Source organism: Pseudophryne corroboree, chromosome 7 (assembly GCF_028390025.1).
Source record: "Pseudophryne corroboree isolate aPseCor3 chromosome 7, aPseCor3.hap2, whole genome shotgun sequence".
In the NCBI taxonomy this organism is placed as follows: Eukaryota; Metazoa; Chordata; class Amphibia; order Anura; family Myobatrachidae; genus Pseudophryne; species Pseudophryne corroboree.
Window position 1 is genome coordinate 95,298,682 of NC_086450.1, and position 25,919 is coordinate 95,324,600.

The window sequence follows — 25,919 nt, forward strand, 5'->3', positions numbered from 1 at the left end:
CTGCTACGCTTGCCGGAAATCCTGCCCGCGCTGCTGCCTATGCTAGAGGTGCTGGAGCGAGTACCCAAGCCGCTATGGGGTGTCACCGCGCTCCCCTTGGACCAGTCGGGGTCTGAGGAAGATTCAGTACGGAGGATAACAAGGGAGCCACCGCCGACACCACAGCGGCACAAATGGCGGACAAGACGGTGGCGTCCACCAAGGGTGCAGCTGCAGGGGCAGGCGAAGTAAGAAAGGACCCGCACCACGAGTCACGAGCCCGACGTGAGGTACGCAAACTTCCTGTCGGGAGCAAGGACCCGGAGGATCCCTCACTTTCAGGAATCATGGCACAACCGTCTGGCTGCGCTAAACCACGGGTAGACCGCCGACGCCTCGTCCGTCTACCGACCCGAGCGTCGGCCACAGTAGGAGAAGTCGGAGAGTCGTCACCACTAGAAGGGGGGGGGGGCGCGACATCGGACTGAGAGCTGACCGCAGAAGCGTCGGCAGGAGACAATTGGATGCGGGGAGGAGGTGCTGGTTCGTGAGCCGCCTGCGCACGTCGACCCCTAGTGGGGTGAGTTGCCGGCAGGCGTGACCCCGGCCGGTGTCCGCCAGGAGCCGCGTGGCCACGGGCGACGGTCGGACTACTCGCCAAGGCGGGTGCCCTGGAAGGGCCAGACGCCCCGGGCCCCACCACGGAAGGTGAGGTCGGGTGGGCAGGCACACCGCGTGCGGGCGCGGCCCGCCCCTGTATGACCGGCAGCGCACTGTCCGCAACGGGTAATGTCCCCCTTGCTGGCGCGGAGCGGGGGCGACGCCCCACCCCAACGCGGGCGGGCGCTGCCCGCATTGATACGGGTAAGGGGGTAGTGGCATAGAGGGGGTATGCCTCATCTGGGTCCCCCTGCTGTGTTGCAGATTTGCAGCACGCGCTGGCTGGCCGGACCGCCTGCGTCTGGCAGCCGCGCGACCCCCCACCCGGCCACTGGCCCCCCTGCAAGATTTATTTATACTGGGGACTGGGGAGAGCCGCCGGGCGGGAGCTCCGTCCCCCGCCCCACGTGACCCGTGCGGCCAGCACTGGGGACTGGGGAGAGCCGCCGAGCGGGAGCTCCGTCCCCCGCCCCACGTGACCCTGTTCTGTGCGGCCATCCGCTGTAACAAGCGGCGGGGCCAGGGACGGCAAAACGCCGTCACTGGCAAGCCGCCTGACACATCCCTGGCTCCCCGGCGCTCCGTCCACCGCCGCTGGTCGCAGCGGGGAAGGAGATGGAGAGGGCGCACGTGGGGGAGCGCGGGCGGGCGGCCGAGCACAGCCGCGCACAGCCCTCGTCTCCCTTACCGCAGCCGCAGCAGGGCTCCCCCGACCCGGTGGGACATCAGAGGTATCTAAAAGCCGGGCGGGGAGGCCAGCGCTGCGGGCAGGACGGGAACGGGCCGTCATGATACAGGGAGGGAGGGGGCTGAGGGGGATACGCAGGGGAGAGGAGAGGCACAGCAGGGAATAAAAGAGTTAGGAATAGGAGAGAGGATGTAGAATTAGGAATATAGGAAAGGTAGAAATGCAAAAAAGAGAAGGAAAATGAAACAGTAAATTACTGAAAGAAATGGTAATACTTGCAGCCTTACGAGAAGACACTGAAAGAGGCAGGGAATGGTGGATTAGCAACCTATATCCATGGCAGTACAGCCCCTATCCACCATCCAGCCAATAGCCTCCCGGTTCCTCCATCTACATTCCTCCCACTGCAAAAACCTTAACCCCTTCCAGGCCAAAGTGATGCACCGAGCAGCGCTCCGCAAGCCCGGACGGTGTGTTTATGCTGCTGCTGTCATATTATATTCCTTACGCAGTCTTTACTGGAGATACCATTGTGTTCTTATCTTATGTCTTCTGACATTTGGGGAGTAAGTTGGCTTTCCACTCATTTTGCACTTTCACAACATTTACAGTAATTATCCCTGGTGACTAGGAAAACGTGAGGGCTGAGAAGTACTTACAGAGAACTTCTGTGGGCACTGGAGAGTTAATTGTAGCACAATTAAGAGTTGTCTTGATGTGGTCCTCACTGTTAATTGGCTTAACCTGAATTCATTTCTCATTTGCAGGCTTTTAATATGGTGTTTCACAAGGCTGTGCAGCATGCAGAACCATCTGAGGATGTCCGATTGAGAGTGAATTACCTCATTGACTGCGTGACATACTCCACGTTTATATACATCAGCAGAGGACTGTTTGAAAGAGATAAAATAACCTTCACAGCCCAGTTAGCTTTCCAGGTATGCTCAATTGTACACTAGTTTATATGGACTCCAACACTAGAAGGTAAGGGGCTTACCAAAGTGAAGTAGGTGCAAAAACGCAGGAAAATCAAGTTAAAAATAGCTAATATGTTTTTACCAGTACTATTTAGTTTTTACGAACTTTATTATTATTTGAAAAATCAAAATATTTGAAATGAAAAATTTTACCAAGAGAAAATATTGATTTTAAAATTGCCTTCTCTTTAATTAGTTCTGAAGTCAATAGAATTGTTAGAGGGAAAAAAACAAACCTTTATTCTACACAAACTAATGGGGCATTTTTGTCTGCAAAAATATCTGTAATACTACAATTGCAGACTTTTTTGCTAATCTTAATATAAACAGTAAAGAAGAATCCGACACAAACATAATAAGCCCCATTCCACCTTTAAGGTCCGTTTTTGTCTCATACATAGCGCTAACGCACCATAAATATAGTAGGCAATAGACAAATGGGTTGATAGAGAAATCTGGACTTATTTTAAATTAAAATGGTTCCACTTACTGGAAAAAGCGTGACTGAATTTTGAGAGCACAGAAATGGGAGGATATGCCTAACTGATATATCATACAGTAGGTTCTTCACATAAAATGGCAATTTGTACACCCTAGGAAACTACACTACTATAATGTAAAAGAAAGGGTTTCCAGTCAGAATATTGACTTCAGAATGTCGACAGCAGAATGTCAGCAGGCTCTGAATGTCAACAGAATGCCAACTTGGACGTCAGCTTGAGATGTAAAATAAAAAGATTGTCAAAATGTCAGCATGTTCATAATGTTGACATTTAACATGTTGATACCATGTATAATACATTATTGTGTTGGTGCAGGTTCACCATTAGGCGGGTGCAGGATCATAGGGACAGATAAGATATATATTACACATATGTGTTCGGTGGGGTCTATCATCACCCACACACCAGCTACACACCAGCCAATCTATGTTCCCATGTGGCTGTATTTTATTCACAGAAAGGCTGTCTTGGAAAATGTACTGCTTATGTTTACTGTTTATCTGTGGCAGAGAGAAGCTGCACACTCTCCTGTGGCAGACAGAAGTTGCATGCTCCACTGTGGCAGACAGAAGCCGCACACTTCCCTGTGGCAGACGGAAGCTGCAAACTCACCTGTGTCAGAGATAAGCCACACACTCCCCTGTGGCAGACAGAATCTGCACACTCCCCTGTGGCAGACAGAAGCTGCACACTCCCCTGTGGCAAACAGAAGCTGCACACTCCCCTGTGGCAAACAGAAGCTGCACACTCCTCTGTGGCAGACAGAAGCTGCACACTCCCCTGTGGCAGACAGAAGCTGCACACTCCCCTGTGGCAGACAGAATCCGCACGCTCCCCTCTGTGGTAGACAAATTCCACATGCTCTACTGTGGCAGACAGAAGCTGCACACTCCCCTGTGGCAGCCAGAAGATGCACACTCCCCTGTGGCAGCCAGAAGCCGCATATTGCCCCGTGGCAGCCAGAAGCCGCACACTGCCCTGTGGCAGCCAGAAGCCGCACACTCCCCTGTGGCAGCCAGAAGCCGCACACTCCCCTGTGGCAGGCAGAAGCCGCACACTCCCCTGTGGCAGGCAGAAGCCGCACACTCCCCTGTGGCAGGCAGAAGCCGCACACTCCCCTGTGGCAGACAGAAGCCACACACTCCCTGTGGCAGACAGAAGCCACACACTCCCCTGTGGCAGACAGAAGCCGCACGCCCATACTGCCAGTCCGCTGTGGGAGAGGAGAGTCTGTGTCAGGGAAGCTAATGAGAGCTGTGAGGGAAGGAAGGGGGCAGGGACTCCCTATATACTGTATCATTGCTAAGTCTGCATTAGGCACACAGCCTTAGCTCATTATATAATAATAGATTCTCTCTAACCATTCCATAATCTATTTTCTCTGGGAATTCTACTTCAATATTTATTGAAGTGGCAAAAACATTACCTAACAATCACATTGAGTTAATCTGTCAATAGAGGTATTATGATGAATGAGATCCCACTAGACACAACTGCCCATGATGTATTGAGAAGCACTTGCCCAGAAGCGAAATGTCCTTTTAAATGATTTTAAAATGCCAACAACTGTGTGCCCTCTGCTGCCCTATGCAGATCAGTCTGATCGTGCACAGCCTCTGGCAAAACTATTCAGTCTCAGCAACGTGAGTCTGGGAAATCATTCAAATCAATAAGAAAATCTAACATCAAATACATTTACTCAGCTCACTTTTCCTAATTATTCAGAATAAGCTTTGTGGCTACAGAACAACCTATCTAATGAAAGCAGACGCAGAATGTCCACCCATGTAATTACAATCTTCTGTTTCCTATTAAAGGACAGCATATTTGTTTGTTCGATTTTAATTTGTTGTTCTTTGTTGTTGCCAGCGATACCTCATTTTTGTTTTATTAGATTAAGACTTTAGGCAAAGTATTAAAAAGACATTCAAAAAGAATAGTCTGCAAACTCACTGCAAACGAGATAGCATTGGTGACCAATGCCAATTTGAATAAAACTTTATAGTGAAATCCATATGTCAGGCCAGAACAGAACCCAGTTAGCAGAATAATGTTCTCCAACTTGTGTTACGTTAGACATCCAAAATCTTCTTTCCATTAACGTTTGCATAGCAGTAAAAATGGACAGGAGCCATTCTTGGTCCATCAGTCTTTGATGCAAAGTCACACATCATTTTTTTTGATTAAAACAAGTTTTTTGGCTTGTTGTAAACTCTGGATGAACACTTTCCAATGCTGGTTCTCTCAAACATCAAAGCTCACGAAATGCATCCAAAAAGCGTTCTACAGTTCTCTGGATGCAATGATCTTAATACGACTCATTACATTTACTACCACATATAAAAAAAGATCAGTGTTGGATATTCCAGACTTAAACACCGGATTTCTATCAGTACCAGTTCTAATGAAACGCACCTAAGGTTCAAAGGGACATTAGCCTCAAATGCTTCTTTCTGGGTTGTAAAAATGTAAATATGAAAATCTTGCCTGACTTTATGTTCTTTCTTTGTGTAAATTTCTGTGGGAGGCAGGTAGTTTACACTTAGAAGCTCAGAAGCTTCTTACCGCTCTGCCTTTCTTCCCTAAAAAATAAAAACCAGATAAGATAGTAAAGTACTTCTACATACAGTGGGGTATCCAATTAAGCGCGGTCAATGACAGCAGGTAATTGTATTGCTGGGGGCTATGTAATTGGCCCTGATGCAGCGCGCTCCCCTAATGCCAGCACTTATGGGAGGGGTTATGTTTCGGGTGCCTCAGGCGATATGTTGCCTGCCGGAGCTGCGATAATATATAGAATTGGGGATTTATCCCTAATTCCATGTGTTTTCACGTGATCGTGGGTCCAATTTTGGACTGATCAAAACGGCCTCTAATTGGATACTGCGATAATGACCATCCAGCTGTTGATCGAGCAAAACGGCATTGGGGCTAATTGGATACCCCCCCACAGTGACAAAGGACATGGCACAAATTTAAATGTGAGCAGGCATTTTTTTAACATATACATATAAGAAAAGACCTTATGATGGTGTGGGACTGTGGCATGAGAAGCCCACCAGGGGAATGCAGTGGTAGGGGCCCATGCTAAGGGGGGTGGCCAGCCAACGCAGGGGCTTGGCCAACTATGAGAGAGGACTGCAGGTAACATGAATACTACAGTGCATGTCTGGGTCCCTTTACACATTTTATATATATATATATATATATATATATATATATTTTAAAACAAAAAATAACCTTTTATCTGCGCTATACCACTAGTCTCAAACCACTAAGAAATACCCTCTATCAGACGGGGTATGAAGAGTAGATATGAAAAGGAAAAAGGTTCTAGTGGGAGCCAATACGCCTTTAGAATAACTATGTTTAAAAGCTTTTATTCATACTGTAACACTGTAGGGGTGCAAGGTGCCTTTTCCTGGGGAATATGGCAGCCCGCAGCAGCTGAGGAACAACACAAGTCCAGTTTCTGGTACAACTGACCCGGCCAGTTTTATTGAAACAGAAAATAAAACAAACCCCAAAATAAAAATACCTTGCCTGTCCGGCACTAACTAAACATAAGATGTTCCTAACTGTCACTAAACAAAACACAGAGTTCTTCAGTACATACTGTATAGCTTACTTGCATCAGAAAGCGTGTCTCTCACACACAGATCCTGCAGCCTTCCCAGGCAGTCTGCCCCTACTAATCAGGTTAGAAGCACTATATCACTCTTACACAGCTGAAACCCTGATTAGCCCTCTGTGAGGCCAAAGACCCGAACTGGGCCCAATGTCTAGAACTCGCCTTATCTCTCTCTCAGAGCCTTTTCCCAGCTTTTACAGCAAACTGAAAAGGTTCAGACAAAACAAAAAGCATTTTTCCTAGAAGTTAACATTTTCTAAAACATGTAAGACAAGAACCTGGGACAAATATACCTGCCCTCAAACACTATCCCAGTGTTCTTGTCACATATCCCCCTCCCCTGTTTCGACCTAGGGGCCGGAACACTTGTAGCCCCCAAACAGAAGATGCGAGACAATGCATCTGCGTTGGCCAATTGTGTTCCCGGTCTATGTTCGACAGTAAACTTAAAGTCCTGCAACGCTAGAAACCATCTAGTTACACGAGCATTCTTGCCTCTATTTACATACATCCATTTTAAAGGGGCATGGTCTGTCACTAGTCTGAATTGTCTACCCAAGAGGTAATATCTCAAGGTATCTAGTGCCCACTTAATGGCCAAAGCCTCCTTTTCCACAATGGCATACCTTTTTTCATGCTCATTGAGTTTCCTACTCAAATAAATGATAGGGTGTTCGTCCCCATCTCTGGTTTGGGACAGCACAGCACCTATCCCTACCTCTGAGGCATCTGTCTGTACCACAAATTCTTTTGAAAAATCTGGTGTTATCAACACCGGTTGTGAACACAAAGCCACTTTTAATGCTTGGAACGCCTTTTCTGCATCAGGGTTCCATTTCACCACATTTGACTGCTTCCCTTTGGTAAGGTCTGACAACGGCACCGCTGTGGTCGCAAAATTAGGAATAAACCGTCTATAGTACCCAGTAATTCCCAAAAAAGCCCTTACCTGTTTTTTATTCACTGGACGAGGCCAGTTTTGAATAGCATCAACTTTATTCAATTGGGGCCTAATCAGACCTCTGCCTATGGTGAAGCCCAAGTATTTGACCTCCTCCATTGCGAGGCAGCACTTCTTTGGGTTAGCAGTTAACCCTGCCTCTCTGATTGAGTCCAGTACTGCTTGTACTTTAACCAAATGGGACCCCCAGTCTGTACTGTGAATTACCACATCATCCAAATAGGCAGCTGCATATTTTCTATGGGGCCTCAAAATTTTATCCATCGCCCGTTGAAAGGTTGCTGGAGCCCCATGCAACCCAAAGGGTAACATCTTATACTGGTACAGCCCCTCCGGAACCGAAAAGGCTGTTTTTTCTTTGGCGCTATCAGATAAAGGTATTTGCCAGTAACCTTTGGTCAGGTCCAATGTGGTGAGAAACCTGGCTGTTCCCAGCCTTTCTACAAGCTCATCCACACGGGGCATGGGGTATGCGTCAAACTTGGACACCTCATTTAACTTACGAAAGTCATTACAGAAGCGTATGCTACCGTCGGGCTTCGGGATGAGCACTTTGGGCCTGTTCCATGTGCTCTCTGACAACAGGTACCACGGCTGCAATCCTATCCTGCATTTGTGTTACATGCTCAATAACGCTTCTATAAGGAGTGGGCTGTCCTTCCCACGTCTCTTTGGCAATATCCAACAGCCCTCTGGGGTGTCTACCATACAACAAATCAAATGGAGAAAACCCCGTAGAGGACTGAGGGACTTCTCTGATGGCCATTAACAAGTAGGGCAACAAACAATCCCAGTTTTTCCCATCTCTCTCAACAACCTTTTTTAACATACTTTTTAATGTTTTATTAAACCTTTCCACCAACCCGTCAGTTTGGGGATGGTAGATGGACGTCCTGAGGTGAGTGACCTTAAATAACTTGCACAATTCTTTCATGATCCTTGACATAAATGGAGTACCTTGGTCAGTCAAAATTTCTTTTGGTATTCCCACTCTACTAAATACCTGCACCAGCTCCCTAGCTATCGCCTTGGTTGTGATAGTGCGTAAAGGGACAGCCTCAGGATATCGAGTGGCATAGTCCATAATTACCAGGATATACTGATGGCCCCGAGCAGACTTTAACAAGGGCCCCACGAGATCCATGGCTATTCTGTCAAACGGGACCTCTATAATAGGCATGGGAACTAGTGGGCTCCTGAAATGGGGTCTAGGGGCATGATACTGGCATTCAGGACAGGAAGAACAATATTCAGACACTTCTTTATAAACCCCTGGCCAAAAGAACCTTTGTAAAACTCTTTCAGTGGTTTTTTCTGCCCCTAAATGTCCTGCGGTAACGTGACTATGAGCTAAATCTAGTACCGTTCTCCGATAAGGCTGGGGAACTACCAGCTGTTCCACCACATCCTCACCCCTTTTGACAATGTGGTACAAGAGCTCATTACAGATGGCCATGTGGGGATACGTAACCCTGTCACCTGGTACCACAGGTTCCCCATTAACAATCTTAACATTCTCTCTAGCCTTTATTAAGGTAGGATCCTTTAACTGTTCAGACGCAAACAGATCCTTCTTTACCTCCAGGTCAGGCACGCTTTCAGTTCTAACTACTATGTCTCTGTTCCCGGCAAGAGGGTCCTCACTGGACTCCCCATCTGTCACTTCCCCAGCCAAACTAGCAAAAGGCAAAGGGACAGAAAGTTCCGAAGACCCACGTACATCCATAAAATCACCGGTATTATCAACTGGTTTTTTACTTCCCACATCTGTTGATAACCGTGATTCCCACAGTTTCCAAAAATGAGGAAAATCCCTCCCTATTATGGCCTCATGCACCAAGGTAGGGACCAGTCCCACTTTAACCCTTGCTGACCCACAACAAGTTTCTATATTCACCTCAGCAGTGGCATAATATTGGGTATCCCCATGTATGCAAGTTACCCCAATAGGTATTTGCTGGACCTTTAAGGGGTTCACTAACCCAGCTTTCACGAGGGTAACTAAACTTCCTGAATCTAGCAAGGCCTCTACCCGGTTACCTTCTAAGAACACATCACACATTTGTTTTTCCAGCTCAGGTGAAGGTACCACAGTACAGGCTAACCTAGCAAAGAAAGACATTCTGCGACATTCAAAGGCAGCATCACATTGCATGGGTTCTTGCGTGACTGGGCAATTGGCAATAACATGACCTGGCATACCACACCTAAAACATTTAACCACACGATTATCAACCCATTTGGGCAGCATAGACCGTTCTAGCCCCATTGGCCTGTTTCCAGGGCCAGTGTTTACAGTCTCTCCAGCCTTGCGTTCTCTTAACCGCCCAGCAACGTTTTCCCACGGAACAGTCTTACCAGTCTTTACTGAAGGGCGCTGTCGAGGACCTATGGGTTGCTGGGTGGTCATCAGTAGTTCCTCTGCTGCCAAATACCTCTCTACCATGTCCACTAATTGGTCAGCAGTACCCGGGTTTCCATGGCTCACCCACTTGCGCAGGACCATGGGCAAAGATCTCAAGTAGCGGTCCATGACGACTCTTTCCACCATCTGGGGACCAGTTAATGTCTCTGGCTGCAGCCATTTTTTTGTTAGCTGAATAAGGTCGTGCATCTGGGAGCGCGGAGGCTTCTCCATGGCGTACAGCCAACGGTGCACCCGTTGTGCTCGTACTGACAGCGTGACTCCCAGGCGGGTCAGGATCTCAGTCTTTAGTTAATCATAGTCCCGAGCCTCAGCAGGGCTTAAATCAAAGTAAGCTTTTTGGGGCTCACCTGACAGGAAAGGTGCCAGCAGACTGGCCCACTGTGCTTTCGGCCAGTTCTCACGCTCGGCAGTCCTTTCAAACGTGGTCAGATAGGCCTCCACATCATCAGCCTCTGTCATTTTCTGCAGGAAGTGACTGGCTCGTATAGAACTAGAGCTGGTTGGAGCACTGACGGCCACATCTCCAACCCGAGCTGCAAGTCTCTGCACCACTTCTGTTAAGGCCTCTCTATCCTGACGCTGTTGCCTGTAAAGTTCATCAACAACTGCCTGCTGTTGTCTCTTATTTTCCTCCATTGCCACCTGCTGTAGTCTCCAATTTTCCTCCATTGCCACCTGCTGCTGTCGGTTGGCCTCCTGCTGAGCCGCTGTAGCTTGCAGCAAGGCTTTAAGCAGATCCTCCATGTCAACAGATTTTCCAGGCGGCTTTGCAGCTGCTTTCACCCAGGACATATATCAAACCCTCAGGGGTGAGTCTCAGTAACTTCACACTGGGCTGTATCTGCATAAACCACCGTTTTCTGCAGGCCTCACAAAGCTGCTGCTTTCACTTATGCGCAGAACGGCCTGCTCGCATTCTCCACCAAGTTGTAACACTGTAGGGGTGCAAGGTGCCTTTTCCTGGGGAATATGGCAGCCCGCAGCAGCTGAGGAACAACACAAGTCCAGTTTCTGGTACAACTGACCCCGGCCAGTTTTATTGAAACAGAAAATAAAACAAACCCCAAAATAAAAATACCTTGCCTGTCCGGCACTAACTAAACATAAGATGTTCCTAACTGTCACTAAACAAAACACAGAGTTCTTCAGTACATACTGTATAGCTTACTTGCATCAGAAAGCGTGTCTCTCACACACAGATCCTGCAGCCTTCCCAGGCAGTCTGCCCCTACTAATCAGGTTAGAAGCACTATATCACTCTTACACAGCTGAAACCCTGATTAGCCCTCTGTGAGGCCAAAGACCCGAACTGGGCCCAATGTCTAGAACTCGCCTTATCTCTCTCTCAGAGCCTTTTCCCAGCTTTTACAGCAAACTGAAAAGGTTCAGACAAAACAAAAAGCATTTTTCCTAGAAGTTAACATTTTCTAAAACATGTAAGACAAGAACCTGGGACAAATATACCTGCCCTCAAACACTATCCCAGTGTTCTTGTCACATATCCCCCTCCCCTGTTTCGACCTAGGGGCCGGAACACTTGTAGCCCCCAAACAGAAGATGCGAGACAATGCATCTGCGTTGGCCAATTGTGTTCCCGGTCTATGTTCGACAGTAAACTTAAAGTCCTGCAACGCTAGAAACCATCTAGTTACACGAGCATTCTTGCCTCTATTTACATACATCCATTTTAAAGGGGCATGGTCTGTCACTAGTCTGAATTGTCTACCCAAGAGGTAATATCTCAAGGTATCTAGTGCCCACTTAATGGCCAAAGCCTCCTTTTCCACAATGGCATACCTTTTTTCATGCTCATTGAGTTTCCTACTCAAATAAATGATAGGGTGTTCGTCCCCATCTCTGGTTTGGGACAGCACAGCACCTATCCCTACCTCTGAGGCATCTGTCTGTACCACAAATTCTTTTGAAAAATCTGGTGTTATCAACACCGGTTGTGAACACAAAGCCACTTTTAATGCTTGGAACGCCTTTTCTGCATCAGGGTTCCATTTCACCACATTTGACTGCTTCCCTTTGGTAAGGTCTGACAACGGCACCGCTGTGGTCGCAAAATTAGGAATAAACCGTCTATAGTACCCAGTAATTCCCAAAAAAGCCCTTACCTGTTTTTTATTCACTGGACGAGGCCAGTTTTGAATAGCATCAACTTTATTCAATTGGGGCCTAATCAGACCTCTGCCTATGGTGAAGCCCAAGTATTTGACCTCCTCCATTGCGAGGCAGCACTTCTTTGGGTTAGCAGTTAACCCTGCCTCTCTGATTGAGTCCAGTACTGCTTGTACTTTAACCAAATGGGACCCCCAGTCTGTACTGTGAATTACCACATCATCCAAATAGGCAGCTGCATATTTTCTATGGGGCCTCAAAATTTTATCCATCGCCCGTTGAAAGGTTGCTGGAGCCCCATGCAACCCAAAGGGTAACATCTTATACTGGTACAGCCCCTCCGGAACCGAAAAGGCTGTTTTTTCTTTGGCGCTATCAGATAAAGGTATTTGCCAGTAACCTTTGGTCAGGTCCAATGTGGTGAGAAACCTGGCTGTTCCCAGCCTTTCTACAAGCTCATCCACACGGGGCATGGGGTATGCGTCAAACTTGGACACCTCATTTAACTTACGAAAGTCATTACAGAAGCGTATGCTACCGTCGGGCTTCGGGATGAGCACTTTGGGCCTGTTCCATGTGCTCTCTGACAACAGGTACCACGGCTGCAATCCTATCCTGCATTTGTGTTACATGCTCAATAACGCTTCTATAAGGAGTGGGCTGTCCTTCCCACGTCTCTTTGGCAATATCCAACAGCCCTCTGGGGTGTCTACCATACAACAAATCAAATGGAGAAAACCCCGTAGAGGACTGAGGGACTTCTCTGATGGCCATTAACAAGTAGGGCAACAAACAATCCCAGTTTTTCCCATCTCTCTCAACAACCTTTTTTAACATACTTTTTAATGTTTTATTAAACCTTTCCACCAACCCGTCAGTTTGGGGATGGTAGATGGACGTCCTGAGGTGAGTGACCTTAAATAACTTGCACAATTCTTTCATGATCCTTGACATAAATGGAGTACCTTGGTCAGTCAAAATTTCTTTTGGTATTCCCACTCTACTAAATACCTGCACCAGCTCCCTAGCTATCGCCTTGGTTGTGATAGTGCGTAAAGGGACAGCCTCAGGATATCGAGTGGCATAGTCCATAATTACCAGGATATACTGATGGCCCCGAGCAGACTTTAACAAGGGCCCCACGAGATCCATGGCTATTCTGTCAAACGGGACCTCTATAATAGGCATGGGAACTAGTGGGCTCCTGAAATGGGGTCTAGGGGCATGATACTGGCATTCAGGACAGGAAGAACAATATTCAGACACTTCTTTATAAACCCCTGGCCAAAAGAACCTTTGTAAAACTCTTTCAGTGGTTTTTTCTGCCCCTAAATGTCCTGCGGTAACGTGACTATGAGCTAAATCTAGTACCGTTCTCCGATAAGGCTGGGGAACTACCAGCTGTTCCACCACATCCTCACCCCTTTTGACAATGTGGTACAAGAGCTCATTACAGATGGCCATGTGGGGATACGTAACCCTGTCACCTGGTACCACAGGTTCCCCATTAACAATCTTAACATTCTCTCTAGCCTTTATTAAGGTAGGATCCTTTAACTGTTCAGACGCAAACAGATCCTTCTTTACCTCCAGGTCAGGCACGCTTTCAGTTCTAACTACTATGTCTCTGTTCCCGGCAAGAGGGTCCTCACTGGACTCCCCATCTGTCACTTCCCCAGCCAAACTAGCAAAAGGCAAAGGGACAGAAAGTTCCGAAGACCCACGTACATCCATAAAATCACCGGTATTATCAACTGGTTTTTTACTTCCCACATCTGTTGATAACCGTGATTCCCACAGTTTCCAAAAATGAGGAAAATCCCTCCCTATTATGGCCTCATGCACCAAGGTAGGGACCAGTCCCACTTTAACCCTTGCTGACCCACAACAAGTTTCTATATTCACCTCAGCAGTGGCATAATATTGGGTATCCCCATGTATGCAAGTTACCCCAATAGGTATTTGCTGGACCTTTAAGGGGTTCACTAACCCAGCTTTCACGAGGGTAACTAAACTTCCTGAATCTAGCAAGGCCTCTACCCGGTTACCTTCTAAGAACACATCACACATTTGTTTTTCCAGCTCAGGTGAAGGTACCACAGTACAGGCTAACCTAGCAAAGAAAGACATTCTGCGACATTCAAAGGCAGCATCACATTGCATGGGTTCTTGCGTGACTGGGCAATTGGCAATAACATGACCTGGCATACCACACCTAAAACATTTAACCACACGATTATCAACCCATTTGGGCAGCATAGACCGTTCTAGCCCCATTGGCCTGTTTCCAGGGCCAGTGTTTACAGTCTCTCCAGCCTTGCGTTCTCTTAACCGCCCAGCAACGTTTTCCCACGGAACAGTCTTACCAGTCTTTACTGAAGGGCGCTGTCGAGGACCTATGGGTTGCTGGGTGGTCATCAGTAGTTCCTCTGCTGCCAAATACCTCTCTACCATGTCCACTAATTGGTCAGCAGTACCCGGGTTTCCATGGCTCACCCACTTGCGCAGGACCATGGGCAAAGATCTCAAGTAGCGGTCCATGACGACTCTTTCCACCATCTGGGGACCAGTTAATGTCTCTGGCTGCAGCCATTTTTTTGTTAGCTGAATAAGGTCGTGCATCTGGGAGCGCGGAGGCTTCTCCATGGCGTACAGCCAACGGTGCACCCGTTGTGCTCGTACTGACAGCGTGACTCCCAGGCGGGTCAGGATCTCAGTCTTTAGTTAATCATAGTCCCGAGCCTCAGCAGGGCTTAAATCAAAGTAAGCTTTTTGGGGCTCACCTGACAGGAAAGGTGCCAGCAGACTGGCCCACTGTGCTTTCGGCCAGTTCTCACGCTCGGCAGTCCTTTCAAACGTGGTCAGATAGGCCTCCACATCATCAGCCTCTGTCATTTTCTGCAGGAAGTGACTGGCTCGTATAGAACTAGAGCTGGTTGGAGCACTGACGGCCACATCTCCAACCCGAGCTGCAAGTCTCTGCACCACTTCTGTTAAGGCCTCTCTATCCTGACGCTGTTGCCTGTAAAGTTCATCAACAACTGCCTGCTGTTGTCTCTTATTTTCCTCCATTGCCACCTGCTGTAGTCTCCAATTTTCCTCCATTGCCACCTGCTGCTGTCGGTTGGCCTCCTGCTGAGCCGCTGTAGCTTGCAGCAAGGCTTTAAGCAGATCCTCCATGTCAACAGATTTTCCAGGCGGCTTTGCAGCTGCTTTCACCCAGGACATATATCAAACCCTCAGGGGTGAGTCTCAGTAACTTCACACTGGGCTGTATCTGCATAAACCACCGTTTTCTGCAGGCCTCACAAAGCTGCTGCTTTCACTTATGCGCAGAACGGCCTGCTCGCATTCTCCACCAAGTTGTAACACTGTAGGGGTGCAAGGTGCCTTTTCCTGGGGAATATGGCAGCCCGCAGCAGCTGAGGAACAACACAAGTCCAGTTTCTGGTACAACTGACCCCGGCCAGTTTTATTGAAACAGAAAATAAAACAAACCCCAAAATAAAAATACCTTGCCTGTCCGGCACTAACTAAACATAAGATGTTCCTAACTGTCACTAAACAAAACACAGAGTTCTTCAGTACATACTGTATAGCTTACTTGCATCAGAAAGCGTGTCTCTCACACACTGATCCTGCAGCCTTCCCAGGCAGTCTGCCCCTACTAATCAGGTTAGAAGCACTATATCACTCTTACACAGCTGAAACCCTGATTAGCCCTCTGTGAGGCCAAAGACCCGAACTGGGCCCAATGTCTAGAACTCGCCTTATCTCTCTCTCAGAGCCTTTTCCCAGCTTTTACAGCAAACTGAAAAGGTTCAGACAAAACAAAAAGCATTTTTCCTAGAAGTTAACATTTTCTAAAACATGTAAGACAAGAACCTGGGACAAATATACCTGCCCTCAAACACTATCCCAGTGTTCTTGTCACAATACACAAACATATGACATTTACAACTTAAACATTCGTCTTAGGTACAAATTACTAAAATTTCAGTAAAATGATGTAACAATCTTATATAAACAACGCGTTTCGTCCGTTAGGACTTCATCAGGGATTGTTAACCCCTGATGAAGTCCTAACGGACGAAACGCGTTGGGTTTTGCGATTTCGGATTCATAAAGCCTTCACCACAAGCATCTGGTTGGAGATATATCTCTTTAAGTTTCTGATTGTGATCACCTGATTGTAAACTCCTCACATCAATTGAAATATGTGAGGAGTTTACAATCAATACCCAGCTACCTTCTCCCAGCTTCCCCTGCCACCGGCTGTGCGCACTGCGCTGCCTGACGTGAAGTCAGATGTCATGCTGCACAGTCTGACGCCAGCCACCCGCGCTGCCCGGACCGCACCTCACCGCCCACAGCCTGCAGCAAGTGAACCCGTCCGCACTCTGAGGATGGTGTGTAGTTCTATGGGCTGGGTGGGTCCGCGAAGGGGGTATCCCGGAAATTCCAGGATTGATCATGAAAAAAAGGTTGGCCTCCCTAGGTGCGAAAGCACCAAAACAGGCTGTCAGGGTAATGAATATGGAAGAATGTCTCCCATGCTGTTATGAATGCCAAACCACATGCATGTAATGTATGCTGCTATACTGCAACCTAAGCATTTGGTGTTATAATGCACTTTATGGAGTAAAACGTTTAAACTTTATGGAATTGGATGTGCGGATCCTTATTGTTTCCTGCTGGCTTTACTGCTGCTGAAGATAATTATGAATATGCAATGTGAATGATCAAGCACTCAGTATATTGGATGGAGTAGTGTGTGATTCCCCTTCTGTTACTATGTTATGTATGTAATGTATGTATGTATGTATGTATGTATGTATGTATGTATGTGTGTGTATATATATATATATATATATATATATATCATAGTAACATAGTTTCTGAAGTTGAAAAAATTGTCTTTTGAGTTCAAGCTGTTAGTGCTCTCCGACACTGTAATATTTTTACGACTAATTTTAACTGTGGTGAATGTTTAGCTGTTATGTCAAATACGCTTTTTATTTTATTTTACTTTTTATTTATTTTATTTTATTACTATAGTGAATGATTTACCCACCATAACCCTGTATATCCTTATCCATTAGGAATTTATCTAGCCCATTCTTAAAGGTAATGACCTAGTCTGCCATTACTACTATCTCAGGCAGGGAATTCCAAATACGTGTTGTCCTTACTGTGAAGAAACCTTTCCGTCTCTGTGTGTGAAATCTCCTCTCCTCTAACCTAAGCTGGTGTCCACGTGACTTTTTCTGATGATCTTACCAAAAACACATGCGCCTGCAATTTCTGCGCCCTCCCGCAGAAATTGCGGGTGCTGCACATGCGCCCGTATCTTTTTCTCAAAAATGACAATCTTTAAATATTGAAAATGTCAATCAGGCAGAGGCGGGCGCAGGGCAGGGGGAGGGGGGCAACGCTCCGTTTCCAGGGAGGAGACAGAGCGCTGCGGGGCCGTGTGGTGCAAATGGGGGGTGGGGCGGCCAAACGGGGGCGTGATCACGTCTGCTGCATGACGTCACACGCAGCTGCCATGATCAAGAACATGGCTGCGTGACTCCTGCGGGTGCATCTAAGATGCACCGGCAGTTGCCATCCTTCGTTTCTGATAACAAGCAGAAATATTGATGCGTTCGCAATTTGTGAAACTGGGGGAGGCACCGGTCAGCATGCTGGGCGGCCCCCGGCATGCGATCCAAAGGATTGCAAATTATGCTAATTAGCAGGATTTGCAATCCTTACTGAATTAGTACAGACCCTTGTGGCAAACCACTTAGTACTTCAGTCCATTTTGAAAAAGTTCCATTTACCACCACTCGCTGCTCCCTTTTATCCAACAAATTTCTAACCCAAGTGCATATTGTTCTCCCTATCCCAAGTTCTCTTAATTTGTAGATACGTCTCATGTGAGGTACTCTATGGAAAGCTTTAGCAAAGTCTAAAAAGATAACATCCACCTCTTTACCCTGATCGAGGTTCGCACTGTTTCATAAAAGCCTATTAAGTTAGTTTGACATGATCTATGCTTCACAAATCTATGTTGGTTCCTATTAATAGCATTATTAGTTTCAAGGAGCTCCCATATTGTATCCCTTAAAATACCTTCCAGTACTTTCCCCAATATAGATGTAAGACTTACTGGTCTATAATTACCCGGTTCAATTTTACTTCCCTTTTTAAATATCGGCACTACTTCCGCTATACGCCAGTCTTTGGGAACCATGCCTGATGTAAATGAGTCTTTGAAAATCAAATATAGGGGTCTTGCTAATTCGGAGCGTAGCTCCATGAGAACCCTTGGGTGAAATCCGTCCGGAGCAGGTGACTTATTAATCTTATTTTTTTTTTAACTGGTCACAGACTACTTCCTCACTTAACCACTTGCCTGGCATGGTCGCATCAGATGCAAACACACCAGCAAATGTTTTATCCAACCTGGTCGCACAGGATGCGACCAGCCAAATAAACAGTGTTAGCAGCGGCAGGAAAGAGAAATTTCCCTCTGCTGCTGCTCTCAGAGGCATCCCTGCACCCTCCCCTCAGTGTTGCCGTGCTGCCGATCATTGCTCATTGGTCAGCATGGCAAAACCTCCCCACCCAGTGGCTGCAGACAATTGCCTATACTTTATTTCTTTAATCTTTTGCTGTTGAAATATAAAAAAAAAATTGGGGTTTGATTTGCTTTCCTTTGCTATTAGCTTTTCCATTTCTATTTTAGATGCTCTGATTTCCTTTTTGCAGATTTTGTTACAATCCTTATGGTACTGGAATGACTCCGTCTTCCCGTCTGATTTATACTTTTTGAAAGCTCGCCTCTTTTTGGCCATTAGTTCCTTAATCTTTTTGTTAAGCCACATTGGTTTAGAATTATTACTCCTTCATTTGCTGCCCATGGGAATGAATTTACAAGTATAACTACAATGTATGTGTGTGTATATATATATATATATATATATATGTGATAAAGACGTTGTGTAAAGAAGCACACACTGACTCTGGACTTCTCCATTATGGCGTTATGTTGTCGGATGTCATTATGTCCTTGTCACTGACTAGCAGAGATCTACTTCCTAGTCACAAGCCATCTCCTTCTTCCCTGACTGACAGGCAAAGGACATTTCCACCTTGCCTTTAAAAGGGAGGTCTTCACAGCTGTTCTGGTTGATTAGTCACATGCTCTCAGCCATGCTGGAAAGCAGAACGGCACTAAAATTAATCATGACTCACATTTCCTAGTCGAGAGGGCGTTTACTAACATTGAGTGTCTTTTTATGAATTTTTCCCCAAAAAATGCATCTTATTTGCATCTCTTCCACAAAATGTAGTCATGCCACTTATTATTTTAATCAGCAGAGTATGCTTGTGTGTCTTATTTGCATAGCAATGTCAAGAAGATGCATTTTTTGGGACAAAAAGATGCTTGGTGCTGGCGGCTTTCATGCGCCCTGTGTGCCGCAACACATTACGTATGGAGGCTAGATGAGGAAGAACACATCTGTATGTATAATAATACAGCACATGATAGTAATCCTGTCTATATACCACATTTATGCACTCTACATATGATAGGGGATGCCCGTACACATCGCACTAGAGCCCAATGACTGCATGAGGTATAGTGAAGGCAAAATAGACGCCATTGTAAAATATAAACAGTTCTGTTATCTAGGTTACCACTGGGATGACTTATGTGTTGGTGTCTATTTAGTTTGAAGTATGCTATTAAAAAAAAATATTTTTACACAAAAAAATATTAGATCTAAAAACAGAACCCTAATTTTGATTGACGGAAGAGCAAATCTTGTCGTTTCTATAGCAATAAACTAGACACCCATGTCCATCTGTGTTCCTGCTCCACCTGGTAACTGACCCTCTAATAAAGTAACTCTGGGGCAGATGTATTAAGCCTGGAGAAGGCATAAAGAAAGGATAAAGCGGTGATAAGTGCAAGGTGATAACGCACCAGCCAGTCAGCTCCAATATGTAAATTGATATTGATGAGTTGATTGGCTGGTGCGTTATCACCTTGTAATTATTAGAGATGTGCACTTGAAATTTTTCGGGTTTTGTGTTTTGGTTTTGGGTTCGGTTCCGCGGCCGTGTTTTGGGTTCGACCGCGTTTTGGCAAAACCTCACCGAATTTTTTTTGTCGGATTCGGGTGTGTTTTAGATTCGGGTGTTTTTTTTAAAAAACACTAAAAAACTGCTTAAATCATAGAATTTGGGGGTCATTTTGATCCCAAAGTATTATTAACCTCAAAAACCATAATTTCCACTCATTTTCAGTCTATTCTGAATACCTCACACCTCACAATATTATTTTTAGTCCTAAAATTTGCACCTAGGTCGCTGGATGACTAAGCTAAGCGACCCTAGTGGCCGACACAAACACCGTGCCCATCTAGGAGTGGCACTGCAGTGTCACGCAGGATGGCCCTTCCAAAAAACACTCCCCAAACAGCACATGACGCAAAGAAAAAAAGAGGCGCAATGAGGTAGCTGTGTGAGTAAGATAAGCGACCCTAGTGGCCGACACAAACACCGGGCCCATCTAGGAGTGGCACTGCAGTGTCACGCAGGATGGCCCTTCCAAAAAACCCTCCCCAAACAGCACATGACGCAAAGAAAAAAAGAGGCGCAATGAGGTAGCTGTGTGAGTAAGATAAGCGACCCTAGTGGCCGACACAAACACCGGGCCCATCTAGGAGTGGCACTGCAGTGTCACGCAGGATGGCCCTTCCAAAAAACACTCCCCAAACAGCACATGACGCAAAGAAAAAAAGAGGCGCAATGAGGTAGCTGTGTGAGTAAGATAAGCGACCCTAGTGGCCGACACAAACACCGTGCCCATCTAGGAGTGGCACTGCAGTGTCACGCAGGATGGCCCTTCCAAAAAACCCTCCCCAAACAGCACATGATGCAAAGAAAAAAAGAGGCGCAATGAGGTAGCTGTGTGAGTAAGATAAGCGACCCTAGTGGCCGACACAAACACCGGGCCCATCTAGGAGTGGCACTGCAGTGTCACGCAGGATGGCCCTTCCAAAAAACCCTCCCCAAACAGCACATGACGCAAAGAAAAAAAGAGGCGCAATGAGGTAGCTGTGTGAGTAAGATAAGCGACCCTAGTGGCCGACACAAACACCGTGCCCATCTAGGAGTGGCACTGCAGTGTCACGCAGGATGGCCCTTCCAAAAAACCCTCCCCAAACAGCACATGACGCAAAGAAAAAAAGAGGCGCAATGAGGTAGCTGTGTGAGTAAGATAAGCGACCCTAGTGGCCGACACAAACACCGGGCCCATCTAGGAGTGGCACTGCAGTGTCACGCAGGATGGCCCTTCCAAAAAACCCTCCCCAAACAGCACATGACGCAAAGAAAAAAAGAGGCGCAATGAGGTAGCTGTGTGAGTAAGATAAGCGACCCTAGTGGCCGACACAAACACCGTGCCCATCTAGGAGTGGCACTGCAGTGTCACGCAGGATGGCCCTTCCAAAAAACCCTCCCCAAACAGCACATGACGCAAAGAAAAAAAGAGGCGCAATGAGGTAGCTGTGTGAGTAAGATAAGCGACCCTAGTGGCCGACACAAACACCGTGCCCATCTAGGAGTGGCACTGCAGTGTCACGCAGGATGGCCCTTCCAAAAAACCCTCCCCAAACAGCACATGACGCAAAGAAAAAAAGAGGCGCAATGAGGTAGCTGTGTGAGTAAGATAAGCGACCCTAGTGGCCGACACAAACACCGTGCCCATCTAGGAGTGGCACTGCAGTGTCACGCAGGATGGCCCTTCCAAAAAACCCTCCCCAAACAGCACATGACGCAAAGAAAAAAAGAGGCGCAATGAGGTAGCTGTGTGAGTAAGATAAGCGACCCTAGTGGCCGACACAAACACCGGGCCCATCTAGGAGTGGCATTGCAGTGTCACGCAGGATGGCCCTTCCAAAAAACCCTCCCCAAACAGCACATGACGCAAAGAAAAAAAGAGGCGCAATGAGGTAGCTGTGTGAGTAAGATAAGCGACCCTAGTGGCCGACACAAACACCGGGCCCATCTAGGAGTGGCACTGCAGTGTCACGCAGGATGGCCCTTCCAAAAAACATTCCACAAACAGCACATGACGCAAAGAAAAATTAAAGAAAAAAGAGGTGCAAGATGGAATTGTCCTTGGGCCCTCCCACCCACCCTTATGTTGTATAAACAGGACATGCACACTTTAACCAACCCATCATTTCAGTGACAGGGTCTGCCACACGACTGTGACTGAAATGACGGGTTGGTTTGGACCCCCACCAAAAAAGAAGCAATTAATCTCTCCTTGCACAAACTGGCTCTACAGAGGCAAGATGTCCACCTCATCATCATCCTCCGATATATCACCGTGTACATCCCCCTCCTCACAGATTATCAATTCGTCCCCACTGGAATCCACCATCTCAGCTCCCTGTGTACTTTGTGGAGGCAATTGCTGCTGGTCAATGTCTCCACGGAGGAATTGATTATAATTCATTTTAATGAACATCATCTTCTCCACATTTTCTGGATGTAACCTCGTACGCCGATTGCTGACAAGGTGAGCGGCGGCACTAAACACTCTTTCGGAGTACACACTTGTGGGAGGGCAACTTAGGTAGAATAAAGCCAGTTTGTGCAAGGGCCTCCAAATTGCCTCTTTTTCCTGCCAGTATAAGTACGGACTGTGTGACGTGCCTACTTGGATGCGGTCACTCATATAATCCTCCACCATTCTTTCAATGGTGAGAGAATCATATGCAGTGACAGTAGACGACATGTCCGTAATCGTTGTCAGGTCCTTCAGTCCGGACCAGATGTCAGTATCAGCAGTCGCTCCAGACTGCCCTGCATCACCGCCAGCGGGTGGGCTCGGAATTCTGAGCCTTTTCCTCGCACCCCCAGTTGCGGGAGAATGTGAAGGAGGAGATGTTGACAGGTCGCGTTCCGCTTGACTTGACAATTTTGTCACCAGCAGGTCTTTGAACCCCAGCAGACTTGTGTCTGCCGGAAAGAGAGATCCAAGGTAGGCTTTAAATCTAGGATCGAGCACGGTGGCCAAAATGTAGTGCTCTGATTTCAACAGATTGACCACCCGTGAATCCTTGTTAAGCGAATTAAGGGCTCCATCCACAAGTCCCACATGCCTAGCGGAATCGCTCCGTGTTAGCTCCTCCTTCAATGTCTCCAGCTTCTTCTGCAAAAGCCTGATGAGGGGAATGACCTGACTCAGGCTGGCAGTGTCTGAACTGACTTCACGTGTGGCAAGTTCAAAGGGCATCAGAACCTTGCACAACGTTGAAATCATTCTCCACTGCGCTTGAGACAGGTGCATTCCACCTCCTATATCGTGCTCAATTGTATAGGCTTGAATGGCCTTTTGCTGCTCCTCCAACCTCTGAAGCATATAGAGGGTTGAATTCCACCTCGTTACCACTTCTTGCTTCAGATGATGGCAGGGCAGGTTCAGTAGTTTTTGGTGGTGCTCCAGTCTTCTGTACGTGGTGCCTGTATGCCGAAAGTGTCCCGCAATTCTTCTGGCCACCGACAGCATCTCTTGCACGCCCCTGTCGTTTTTTAAAAAATTCTGCACCACCAAATTCAAGGTATGTGCAAAACATGGGACGTGCTGGAATTTGCCCATATTTAATGCACACACAATATTGCTGGCGTTGTCCGATGCCACAAATCCACAGTAGAGTCCAATTGGGGTAAGCCATTCCGCGATGATCTTCCTCAGTTGCCGTAAGAGGTTTTCAGCTGTGTGCGTATTCTGGAAAGCGGTGATACAAAGCGTAGCCTGCCTAGGAAAGAGTTGGCGTTTGCGAGATGCTGCTACTGGTACCGCCACTGCTGTTCTTGCGGCGGGAGTCCATACATCTACCCAGTGGGCTGTCACAGTCATATAGTCCTGACCCTGCCCTGCTCCACTTGTCCACATGTCCGTGGTTAAGTGGACATTGGGTACAACTGCATTTTTTAGGACACTGGTGAGTCTTTTTCTGACGTCCGTGTACATTCTCGGTATCGCCTGTCTAGAGAAGTGGAACCTAGATGGTATTTGGTAACGGGGGCACACTGCCTCAATAAATTGTCTAGTTCCCTGTGAACTAACGGCGGATACCGGACGCACGTCTAACACCAACATAGTTGTCAAGGCCTCAGTTATCCGCTTTGCAGCAGGATGACTGCTGTGATATTTCATCTTCCTCGCAAAGGACTGTTGGACAGTCAATTGCTTACTGGAAGTAGTACAAGTGGGCTTACGACTTCCCCTCTGGGATGACGATCGACTCCCAGCAGCAACAACAGCAGCGCCAGCAGCAGTAGGCATTACACTCAAGGATGCATCGGAGGAATCCCAGGCAGGAGAGGACTCGTCAGAATTGCCAGTGACATGGCCTGCAGGACTATTGGCATTCCTGGGTAAGGAGGAAATTGACACTGAGGGAGTTGGTGGGGTGGTTTGCGTGAGCTTGGTTACAAGAGGAAGGGATTTACTGGTCAGTGGACTGCTTCCGCTGTCACCCAAAGTTTTTGAACTTGTCACTGACTTATTATGAATGCGCTGCAGGTGACGTATAAGGGAGGATGTTCCGAGGTGGTTAACGTCCTTACCCCTACTTATTACAGCTTGACAAAGGCAACACACGGCTTGACAAATGTTGTCCGCATTTCTGGTGAAATACTTCCACACCGAAGAGCTGATTTTTTTTGTATTTTGACCAGGCATGTCAATGGCCCTATTCCTCCCACGGACAACAGGTGTCTCCCCGGGTGCCTGACTTAAACAAACCACCTCACCATCAGAATCCTCCTGGTCAATTTCCTCCCCAGCGCCAGCAACACCCATATCCTCCTCATCCTGGTGTACTTCAACACTGACATCTTCAATCTGACTATCAGGAACTGGACTGCGGGTGCTCCTTCCAGCACTTGCAGGGGGCGTGCAAATGGTGGAAGGCGCATGCTCTTCACGTCCAGTGTTGGGAAGGTCAGGCATCGCAACCGACACAATTGGACTCTCCTTGTGGATTTGGGATTTCGAAGAACGCACAGTTCTTTGCGGTGCTTTTGCCAGCTTGAGTCTTTTCAGTTTTCTAGTGAGAGGCTGAGTGCTTCCATCCTCATGTGAAGCTGAACCACTAGCCATGAACATAGGCCAGGGCCTCAGCCGTTCCTTGCCACTCCGTGTGGTAAATGGCATATTGGCAAGTTTACGCTTCTCCGACGACAATTTTATTTTAGGTTTTGGAGTCCTTTTTTTACTGATATTTGGTGTTTTGGATTTGACATGCTCTGTACTATGACATTGGGCATCGGCCTTGGCAGACGACGTTGCTGGCATTTCATCGTCTCGGCCATGACTAGTGGCAGCAGCTTCAGCACGAGGTGGAAGTGGATCTTGATCTTTCCCTAATTTTGGAACCTCAACATTTTTGTTCTCCATATTTTAATAGGCACAACTAAAAGGCACCTCAGGTAAACAATGGAGATGGATGGATACTAGTATACTTATGGATGGACTGCCGAGTGCCGACACAGAGGTAGCTACAGCCGTGGACTACCGTACTGTGTCTGCTGCTAATATAGACTGGATGATAATGAGATGAAATCAATATATATATATATGTATGTATATATAATATCACTAGTACTGCAGCCGGACAGGTAGATAATATATTTATTAGGTAATGATGACTGATGACGGACCTGCTGGACACTGTCAGCTCAGCAGCACCGCAGACTGCTACAGTAAGCTACTATACTATAGTAGTATGTACAAAGAAGAAAGAAAAAAAAAAACACGGGTAGGTGGTATACAATTATGGATGGACTGCCAAGTGCCGACACAGAGGTAGCTACAGCCGTGGACTAACGTACTGTGTCTGCTGCTAATATAGACTGGATGATTGATAATGAGATGAAATCAATATATATATA

The 25,919-nt window shown here is 47.0% G+C and overlaps 1 protein-coding gene across 5 annotated transcripts in view; it reads left to right on the forward strand.

Moving 5' to 3' along the window:
• LOC134944673 (dynein axonemal heavy chain 11-like) overlaps positions 1 to 25,919 on the forward strand; it is a 697,358-nt gene that overhangs the window by 548,256 nt on the left and 123,183 nt on the right. For all 5 annotated transcript variants that reach the window (XM_063933444.1, XM_063933440.1, XM_063933442.1 and 2 more), the window contains one exon: positions 2,095 to 2,265. In XM_063933444.1, coding sequence (XP_063789514.1) covers positions 2,095 to 2,265 — 171 coding nt within the window. The remainder of the gene's footprint in view (positions 1 to 2,094; positions 2,266 to 25,919) is intronic.